Consider the following 10,649-nt stretch of genomic DNA (forward strand, 5'->3'; position numbering starts at 1 on the left):
GGATGATGCTAAATCAAGACATTGCTGAGAAGAATCCAATGGAACTAACAGATGTCTTGATGTGCTACCTGAAGTGGGGGAGGATCAAAAGGCGCTCTGCGTGTTTCTTGGGGTGCCTGAGGGAATATATGCACAGACACAAAGCAGACTGACTAGAAAAGTTTAAAATCCAATTATTTGTTCTGGGGAAGACCAGAAGGGTGGTGGTAGGGACCCCACCAGTTCCTATTTAACTCAGAAAAGTGCAACGTATTTGTACACAGTGGCATCAATACTGACTGCTGACTTAAAACTGCACCAGAGGGGCTAGGGAGCTAGCTCAGAGGTTAAGAACACTGCTCTTCCACAGGACCAGGCTTCAATCCCCAGCACCCACGTGGCAATTCACAACTGTCTATAACTCCAGTTCCAGGGGCTCCAATACCCTCATACAGGCAAAACTCCAAAGCACATGAAATAAAAATAAATAAATCATCTTAAAAAAAAAAAAAAAAAAACTGCACTGGAGAGTACAGAGTACAAGGATGATTCCAGAAGACAAATGTTCATTCCACACTGGTCTAGAAATTCAAAAGGAAAAAAAGGGGGCGGGGAGCAGGAGGTGGAATAAACAGAAGAACAGTTAAGAGCTGGGACCACTGGGGGAGTGGAGTCAAAGGCAGGGTGCTGGTGGTTTCTGGTATAAGCCCCTTTTTGCTATCCTATTGCTTTTTTCCTATGTGCATGTGGGACTGGATTAAGCCCACGTTCCTATTAAGCACAGCTAGGTCAACAGAGCTGTTACCACCGACTTCTAAGTTCTCACTTGGCATCCTGAACCCAGTCTGAGGAACACTGTAAAACGAAGGCTAGCTCATCTAAGCTTTTGGAAGGCATTTAATAACCTTTTATGCATAGGAAAAGCACTATTTCAAGCCGTCCTGCACACCATAATAGCCACATTCAGGAGGCCCTGAACATCCCTTACTTACTCTTTGCCACCCAGACAAAGCCAAGGAGTGCTTCAATGGCAGCACATCTGAGGAAGGCATGAAGGGGCAGAAAGAGGCCCTGGCTCTGGAGGAGGAAGATCCAGACACCACACTGTACTATGACAAGTCAATTTGCACTGCTCAAATACCTAAGGGTAGCTAGGGAAGCAAGCTCCCCCTCCACTGCACAGGCTGCCCACTTCTGGACATACTTGCTGGCCACTACTCAGCCACACTCCTAAGATCAGTTCCTGGCTACACAGGAATCACTTCAAGTACTAATGAGCAGGGGTCTCTTTTCCAACAAGCCATCAGCACACTTCTATCCGCTCAATATCTTCACGTCTTCCAGTAAAACTTAGTCTGCAGCCAGCAAACTGTTTTGTATGGGTATGTATTATACACGTAATATATGAAATAAACCATGTTACCTTAAACAAGTTGCTTAAAGCCTTACTTTTCTCATCTCCCCTGACACCCCACTGGGTAAAAAGAAACTGAGAAGAAATATAAGACCATGTGTAGGTCCATACTGGGCTCAGCAGGTAAAGGCGCTTGTTGTCCATTCTGGTCATCTGAGTTGGAGTCCTAGGAGCCTACAGTGGAGAGAGACAGCCTACTCTTTCAAGTTGTCCTCTGACGGCCACAAAACGCATCACAGTACACACACAGAAATAAATAAAGAAAATGTAAAAGCAAAATTCTAGCATTCACTGGTAAGTACATGCAAGGACTCGGTCCATGTCCGCTGCTAGCTGTCCTGTTCCCCTACTTCCATCCTGGCTGAGACGGAGGAGAGGAAGCACGCATCAATAAAGTCACAATTACGTAAGTTCTTTTAACAACCACAACAAAAGACAACACTTCACAAAAGCATGCCTATGAACTGCTTTATAAATCGTTATTTTTCCTAAGCCTTTTTCTCCCATGCCCCAGGAGTAACTTAGATGTAGTTTCAATTCTGCTAGAATAAATTCAGCTAGTTCAGCCAGACTATAAGGGGATTAAGATAGAACATTACAAAAACACAATTCCTCTTTGGTTAAAGAGTATAAACCCACACATATAACATTATCTAAACAGCCTGCTAAAAGCAATTTCATTCCAAGCCTGAACTCTCTCAACAGACCTTAAGAAAGTCCATTAACGAGCGGATGGATCTCTGTGAACTTCAGGCCAACCTGGTCTACATAGTGGGTTCCAGAACAGCCAGGGCTACCTAGAGACCCTGTCTCAAAAGAGAAAAGAAATTCCTCTAACACATTTTTACACAAACACACACAGTGAGAGAGAGAGAGAAACGTGTGCCCACTAAAACAAAAGTGACAGAAAATGGATGTTAGGAGGCAACCTTTTCAGTTCCAATCCTTCACTCTGAAACGCCACACCCTGAGACCAAGTGAAAGTACTGCCTTATTGCACAAAAGAAGGTGAAAGTTGGGTATCCCCAATTATCAGAGACTTCCTTTTGATGGCTGGCCAGGCCTTCCTCGGTGGGCTGATTTTCAGAATCCACCAAGTTCCAAGGGAAGGGGACCATCATTTTTTTTTTTTTCAAACTCGCAAACAACGGAGCTAAACAGGTAATCGGAATCAGTGAGGGAGCCAAAGCCAAGTTCCCCTCTGGCTTCAGAGTCTGCAGGGGTAGGCGAACGGCCTGGAAGGGCAGCATCAGGTCAATCAAACCCAACGAACCCAAGACAAACCCCAAAGCGGCAGGTCCAGCGGGCCCTAAGGTGTGCAGGATGCCACACGCCCGGGGTGCCCGGCTCACCTTGTCCCCCACTCACTAAGCCAGAAAGCGCGCGCGCGCGGCAGCGTGGCCTATGGGCCACCCCCACGGCAAGCTAAGGAGCAAGCCACCCGGGTCCGGGGCGCCGACTCCAAGGCTCCGGAGCTCCGCGGCCTAGAGTGACACGCGCAGAGAGGCAGCGGGGAGGGAGAGAGAGAGAGAGAGAGAGAGAGCGCGGGCGGTGCAGCGGCGACCCCGCGGGCTCACGAGGCCCTGAGAGCGGCGCCACTCACCGAGCAGCCGGCGCACCTCGTCCTCGCTCAGGTAGAGGCTCACGCTGGGCCCCGCGGGAGCGGCGGCCAGGGCCGGGGACCGCGGGGCGGCGGCGGGCAGCAGCGCCAGCAGCAGCAGCAGCAGCGGCGGCGGCGGGGCCCTCAGGCCGCCGCTCCCCGGGACGCCGCCCTGGCCCGCTCGCATGGCCGCCGCCGAGCAGGAGCGTCCGCCGCCCGCCGCGCCGCCGCGCACCCCGGCCCCGAGCCCCTCACAGCCCCGAGCCGGGGGCGGCCGGCCAGCTCATCGCGCCGCCGCTTCAGAACCCGCCGCCCGGGAACGGGAGGGGGTGGGGGGGAAAAGCTGCTCCAGCGGAGGCGCGCGCGTGCGCGTGCCCGCCGTGCGCGAGGGCGCGCACGCAACTCCCCCCCATCCACCCCCTTCCACCACCACCACCACCCCCTCCCCCCCCCCCACACACACACGGCCGAGCGCGCCGAGTTCTGGAGCGCGTATGAGCGTCCCAGATTTGAAGTCGGGGTGGTGGGGCCCGCGAGTCCGGGTTGGTATAAGTCACATACGTTGTGTGCGTGTATGCAGTGCGCAAGGAATGAAGGAAATGAGATAAAGAGGAACAAGTTCATCAAAAACTCACGAAGTTCCCTGGCCAGCGGAAGGGCTCTCGGTACACCCTCTGTATAGATAGCCAGTCCCCAGCCCACGTCGTTGAGGCCTTGGGTTGGTTGGTCTGTCCTCTGTAAACCTCCCGTCCTTTCATTCTTCCCCAGGTGCGCCCAGGCCTTGGATGTGGTTTCATAGGAAAAGCCATGCTGTTCTGTTTAGTGAGAAGAAGGTGTGGGTACGTAGAAATCCTCCCATATCCCACCATCAGACGTCAGATCTGCATGCCACACACTTTCCAGAAAGACCCAAACAAACTTTAGTAAAATTGATTTGTTTCTTGGTTTTTAGGTTTTTCGTTTTGACTTGGGTTTTGGTTTTTTTGTTGTTGGTGGTGGTGGTTTTGTTTTGTTTTTTCGAGACAGGGTCTCACTATATGGCCCTGGCCAGCCTGGAACTTACCATGTAGACCAGGATGGCTTCGAACTCACAGAGATCTGCCTGCCTCTGCTTCTCAATTCCTAAAATTAAAGGCCTGTGTTACCATACCCAGAAAGCTTGTTTTCACATGTGATGAATTTGTGTTTCTTATTCTAGTTCTACTTTATTGTAAACTAACCTGCATTTGGAGTTTTAACTTGTGGCCCATGCCAGCCCCTCCCCCCCCAAAAAAAAATACGCAGTGTATGTGACAGTGTGTGCTATGGCTGTGAATTCCTGTCTGTGTGCATGGATGCTCCCACATACATGGAAGTGGTTTTTACATGTCATTGCTTGCTCTAGGAAGCTCTTGTCTCCCTAAACAGGTTAAGAATCTCTAATACACAGCAGAGACTCAGATTAAGAATTTTGGGGAGCCCCCTAGCATGACAGTCAAGCTTACTTCAAAAGCCATTCCTCTGGCTGGCTCCCAAGAATCCCTCCTCAGTTTCTCTGGACCAGGGTCATCCCATCCCCACGGCCTGTGCACTGACCTCATGTCCCCTTCCTTGCCTGTGGAGAGCAGCTGCTCTTTGCCCTGCCCCGCCACAAGCTCACAGTTGCCCCATCCATGCTCAGGCCCTGAGAGATACTATTTTTATCCCTGCCAGGGCAGAGAGAGAGACTGAGGAGGAGGGTAATGTTGGATCTTGATTTTTTTTTTTTCTCTTTCCCTCTCCTGTAGTGAGAGGGATGGATTCCATTTGGAGACAAGCTGGCCTCCATTTGTCAAGCTTCAGTTCCCCGGCACAGAACCCAGTACCCGTAGCCCTGCAGGAAGAGGCTAAGAAGTGGGCATGAACTGAACAAAAGCATGCCATGGGTAAATGATGAAAAACACAAAAGTCAGCCATGGCCACTGCTACCTAGGAGGGAGCCAGGGTTGTACCAGGAAGGACTTGAGGCTGGGAACATGCTTTATGAATGGGGCTGTCTTCTCAAGAAAACAAAGGGGAGGGGACGGTGTGTACCTTTAAGGCAGTGATCTGATGTATACATTTTTTGATAATCCCAAGGAAGGAAGCTGAGTCTTCTAGAGGGCCTTTTATATGTCCACATCTTTGACCAATGACATCTTGAGACCCTATGGTACAATGCATCCCAGAGCTGTCAGTCAAACCAGGCTAGGCTCTCGTATTTACTAATGGTATGGCCTTGGGAAAATTCAACTCTCCAAGCCTTGGTTTCTTCCTTCATAAAACAGAGGTGCTAAGGCCTGACTTGCAGAGCTTTTACAAGGATTTAATTGAAGAAACTATAAATAAAACACCTGGGCCGGCACTGGGCAAATGCCATGCTTGTTATTACTGGTGACATAATGAATACTTGCCTGTAACTTCTGTGAAGTTTCACCAAATACCACCAAACAGTTCAAACGAGGAATCTTCCAAAAGTTCCTTCACTAACCCAGCGCATGGCCCCAGAGCCTGTGCACCAGGACACAGGAATGACGAAGAGCTTCCTTGAGTACAGCGAGCAATCACTGATGGCAGGTTTTCATCAGGGCTGTGAAGGAAAACTTAAAGGGCTCCCTGAGTGTGATTCCCAAACCAGCTGCATTACCAGGCAATTATAGAAATGTAGATTCCGGGCTCTCACTCCAGACTTGGGAAGAAGAGCAACTGGAACTGAGGGGGCCAACCTATGTTTCCATGAGCCCTAAAGGTGATTCTGGTACTGGCCACTCAGTTAAGAAAGGCTTGGTCTCCGCCTCTCCTTTGATCTGCTGCAGGTGCCTCCACATCCCCACACCCCTATCAGCCCCAGGGCGCCTGCCTGCCACTCTCTTTCTCCTCCCTCACTCACAGAGTGTTCCCAACACGCCAGCCAGAGTCATCCTGTAAAACATCAGCCTGATGCGTTGTTGTTCACTGCCAACATCTTCCTGGCTCATCCAGAATAAAAGGCCAAGTGCTTGCAAGACAAGGAAGGCAGGTCTCAAGCCTCTCCCTTCCCTTCTGGCTGTATCTCCTACCCTCCCTCCTTCAGCTACCATGGCTACAACTATGGCTTTCTCTTCCAACCTTGGACACAACCCTTCCTCAGGCTTGGAATGTCTTTCCCTCGGACATCCATATAGCTTTCTTTCTCACCTCCTTCACGTCTATATTCACATGTTAATCTCTGAATAAGAATAAAATTACAACACTCTTATTGAACCCTCAGATTCCAATCTCGGGCTCCTCCTCTCGTCACACAGAGGTGTCCACACCATGTAACCCTCAAGTCCTTTCCTTCCCCTGCCAAGGTGTGGGTGGCAATTTCTGACATTTCCCAAAAGTCTCAGCATCTAGATGCTGGGAAGCTCCGACCTCAGCCTGAGGTTTCTTTGGCCCCCTGGGAAAATGAAGGCCACAGTCATGACCACACTCAACACACCCACCCACAACCTCCCTGGTTTTTCCTGTCACTATGGTTGCCTTTACTCTTCTCCAGAAGACGCAATTAGGAAAAGTCGGGAAGTAACGTGGCACTTGGTGTTCGCTACTTAAAAGCAGGCCAGCTTTAGGCTTGAGACTCCGCAGGCGAGTCAGGGGCTGTGAGATGACATTGACAGGTGTTCCATGCCTGGCTCTGGCACAGCCTCAGTGTTTCTGCTAGCTGATACCCACAAAGATAGATATCCAGGCAGCCCAGAACTCACAGAGCCAGGGGCACCCCCACCCCTGGCCCAGCCTCCTTACATCTATTGTAAACAGGACAAACAGCAAAGACGTGCAGGGTATAAAATGTGAGCTTTCCCCTTCACAGACAGACACCTTCACTGTTCTTCCCCATCCCCTAGCTTGGTGCTTGTTCCCATAGCCCTTTCTCTAGGCAGTTACACACCCGTATATAGTATATCTATGTATGTTTAAAATTTTTTTCCATTTCATACATAAAAATCACGAGTTACATGGTTGTGGTTTGTTTTCTGAGTTTTTTTGTTTTGTTTGTTTGTTTGTTTGCTTGGTTTTGCTTTTTTTTTCTTTTTTGAGACAAGAGCCACTAGCCCAGGCTGATCTCAAACTCAATATATAGCTGAGGATGTTCTTGAACTTCTGATCTTCCTTCCTTCACTTCTTGAGTGCTGGAATGGCACACCTGCTTTATATGCACGCTGGAGAATGACCCCTGGACCTCATGCGTGCCCCACAACCACTCCACTGACCAGGCTCTACTCCTAGACCCGAGGTTTGCTGCCGTTTGTTTTGCTGTTTTGTTTTGAGACAGAGTTTCTTTGTGTAGGTTGTCCTGGACTCAATTTGTAGACCAGACTGACCTTGAACTCACAGAGATCCACTTGCTCCTGCCTCCCCAAGCGCTGTGATTGAAAATGTGCACCACCACACCCACCGGGCACATGATTTGCTTCATTAACTTATCAAAATAACTTGAGATTTTGAGGAGTCTTGTATGATAAAAGATACCCTGTTAGTTATTTTTATAAAACTGGTTTCTCAGTTTCTCTCTAAATCCAGCTATCACACAAATATTTGAGAATCTAATATATTATTTTATCAAGCTTCACAGCACAAGAACTGAGAAGTTTTAACTCTATTCTTAACCCTCTAAGCTAATTTGGCTTCCTCCCAGCATGTATCCTAGAGATATTTGCACTTTGTAGCTTTTCTTGCTGAGGTCTTTCTCCTTGTCCCTCCTGGATATCTGCCCATGGCTGACTCCCATGGCCGAATCTCCCTACTATCTCTTCTAACTCCTTATTCTCTGGCTGGCATGCTATTTTCCTCCCCTGCTCAGTGATTGGTTCTAAGCTGCTTTATTGACATATCAGGGGACAACTGGGGAGCAGTGTTTACACAACACTGAGACAGGAGAGTCTCAGAACAAGGATTGCAACCAGGTGTGTGGGGAGGTACAGAAATCAGCATTTAAATTACGTAATAATTTTATGCCTACATCACCCCCAGGGTACTCCTGATTGAGATGGACCCAGAGAGATCTTATCTACTCTGGTACTACACTTTCTTGCACACACATCCTGGTGCACAGAGATGTTTCAAAGGGTGGATCCCATGAAATGAAATCACTGTGATAAAGGGAGCTACATTTTGATTTGACACATTCTTCTCAGTTGCCCTCCAAAAGACTTTACCAATGTACATTTCTACCAGAGAGCTTAATAGGTAATTGTACTGGTTAGTTGTTGTCAACATGATACAAGCTACAGTTACCTAGGAAGAAGCAACCTCAACTGAGGACTTGCCTCCCACATATTGGCCTTTGGTCATGTGTATAGGGCATTTTCTTGATTGGTGACTGATGAGGCAGGGCTTCGCCCATTGAGGGTGGTGCCATTCCTGGTTGCATATGAAAGCAAGCTGAGCAAACCAGCAAGCAGCTTTCCTCTGTGGTGTCTGCTTCAGTTCCAGCCTGTAGGTTCCTGCCTTGAGTTCTTTCCTTGGCTTTCCTCCATGATGGACTGTAAGCCATAAGCCAAATAAGCCCTTCCCTTCCCCAAGGTTTTTTTTTTTTTTTGGGGGGGGGGTGTTGTTGTTTTGTTTTGTTTGATCATTGTTTTATCACAGCAGCTGGAATAAAAAGTATTTCATTATTGTTTGATCTTTATTGTTTTCCATCACTAGTAAGCTTGAACGTTCTGTACATTTATATCCTTAACGTAACCAATATATACAGAGAGAAAATTTTATGAAGTTTGATTTATATTTTAAAGTATTCATGGGATTGGGTGAGATTTTCAGTGGGTAAATGTACCTACCAAGCAAGACTGATGGCTAGCATTCAGTCCCTGGAACTGACCATACCTGGGGCTGACCATCCCTGAAATTGACCATCTCTGGGGTTGATATATAGGTGAAAGAGTAACTGACTCCACACGTGTGACATGGTGTATGCATTTCCCCACACAGAGACACTAGAAATAAATAAAATACTGAGCATAATAAAGTACTTGTAACTTTTGCATGGTTTGAGTTGATTGTATTCTAACACATTTATATTTCTTTTTCTATATTCATTGTCCTTTGACTTTGCTTACTATTTTGCCTAAAGTTTGGGTCTTTATTTCTCAAAACTGACAATCTTTTCCGTTATGGTTTCTGTAAGACACAAGATTATTATCCAACTAATAATCCTTATTTTTTTAATGGTTTATGTGCTTTTTCTCCTTTAAAAATTTGGTTTCTTCACCCATCTGGAATGTATGTTTATGCGTAGCACATGACACGATTTTATTTTTTCCATATGGAGGATCATTTGTCCAAAACGCCGTGTGTTATACGTTGTGTATTGCCTGTTCCACTCAGTAGCTCTCCAGAACTTTAAGCAAAACAGGAACTTTCACCTGCTTCCACCTCCTCCGCCTCTCCACCCCTACACGTAGAGCTCTCCAGGATTGCCACCACTGGTACCAAACATTTTAGCCGTATATGCATAGCAACTGAGAGCTTGACATATGGCTGGTAGGAAATGAAATAGGCTACTAGTAAAATATACATCAGATTCTTGAAGAATGTACAAGTGTCATTAATCTGTATTATATTGGTCACACATCAGTGATACTATTTTAAATATTTTGTGCTAAATTATCTTTTTAAAATTTATTTCACTTGTTTTGTTTTGTTTTGTTTTTACTGTCTCGAAAGCCACATAGCTAGATCATGTGTATTGCTACTGGGGAGGGATGGTCTTGCTTGGACTTCCAGATTGTTCAGAATTTCATATTAGTGGGTTACATTTTTCATGGCACTTTAAACAATTGACCAATTGCATGAGTTACACAATATCAGAAACTAAAGCAGGGAAGTGTTTATAACAGCCGGAGTGTCATAAGTTATCTTTTTCTTTTATAAGCATTAAAAAAAAACCCATAAACACCAAAGTTATTAAAGTCAGACCAAAGTGTAAAAGAAATGCTACAAAAATGATACAACCTTCGTCAAAGTAAAATATTACGTTGGTGTTTGAAACGAATGGGGAGTCTGCTCTGTTGGTAAAGTGCTTGTCACAGAAGTTCGAGGACGTGAGTTCGATCCTCCAGAACCCTTATAAAAAGCCAACTGTTGCAGAACATGCTTCTAATTCCAGAGACAGGAGGATCTCTGGGGCTCGCTGGCCGGCCACCCCAGCCAAATCAGCAAGCTCAGATCCAGAGAGAGACCCCATCCCTAAAAGATAAGCAGATGAGCAGTTGGGGACAACATCAACCATCAACCTCCATCCTCTGCACGTGTGTGCGTGTGTGTGTGTGTGAGTACACACACGAACACTTGTTCAAACAAATACATATATGCACATACATAATTTTTATTTTAAATTGTATTTATTTTTTATTGTGTGTGAACGAGCATTTTTCTCACATGGATATCTGGGCACCATGTGCGTGCCTGGTGTCGGAAGAGGGCATCAGCTCCCCTGGAACTGGAGTTATAAACAGTTGTAAAGTAACATGTGGATACTGGAAATCGAACCCAGATCCTGTGCAAAGACAATTAAGTGCTCTTAACCACTGAGCATATCTCCAGCTCTATTTTTTTTAAAGAAAAGAAAAAATAAATAAATAAAGGAAATAAGAGAATCCTTTCTATTCGGTGCCTTAGGCTAAAGCCTGGAGA

The 10,649-nt window shown here is 46.7% G+C and overlaps 1 protein-coding gene and 1 long non-coding RNA gene across 3 annotated transcripts in view; one reads left to right on the forward strand and one right to left on the reverse strand.

The window, feature by feature from the left end:
* Ryk (receptor like tyrosine kinase) overlaps positions 1 to 3,318 on the reverse strand; it is a 74,909-nt gene extending 71,591 nt beyond the window's left edge. The window contains exon 1 of one of the 2 annotated variants that reach the window (XM_021653252.2): positions 2,997 to 3,318. In XM_021653252.2, coding sequence (XP_021508927.1) covers positions 2,997 to 3,180 — 184 coding nt within the window. In that variant the 5' untranslated portion in view covers positions 3,181 to 3,318. The remainder of the gene's footprint in view (positions 1 to 2,996) is intronic. The other variant, XM_060385416.1, reaches the window with a different exon arrangement.
* Positions 2,832 to 9,539, forward strand: LOC132654672 (uncharacterized). The gene is made up of 3 exons (XR_009592342.1): positions 2,832 to 3,027; positions 3,762 to 3,832; positions 4,760 to 9,539. It is a non-coding gene; the product is annotated as an uncharacterized LOC132654672 (long non-coding RNA).
* Positions 9,540 to 10,649: the final 1,110 nt, after the last annotated feature.

This window comes from Meriones unguiculatus, chromosome 6 (genome assembly GCF_030254825.1).
Source record: "Meriones unguiculatus strain TT.TT164.6M chromosome 6, Bangor_MerUng_6.1, whole genome shotgun sequence".
NCBI classification, from domain to species: Eukaryota; Metazoa; Chordata; class Mammalia; order Rodentia; family Muridae; genus Meriones; species Meriones unguiculatus.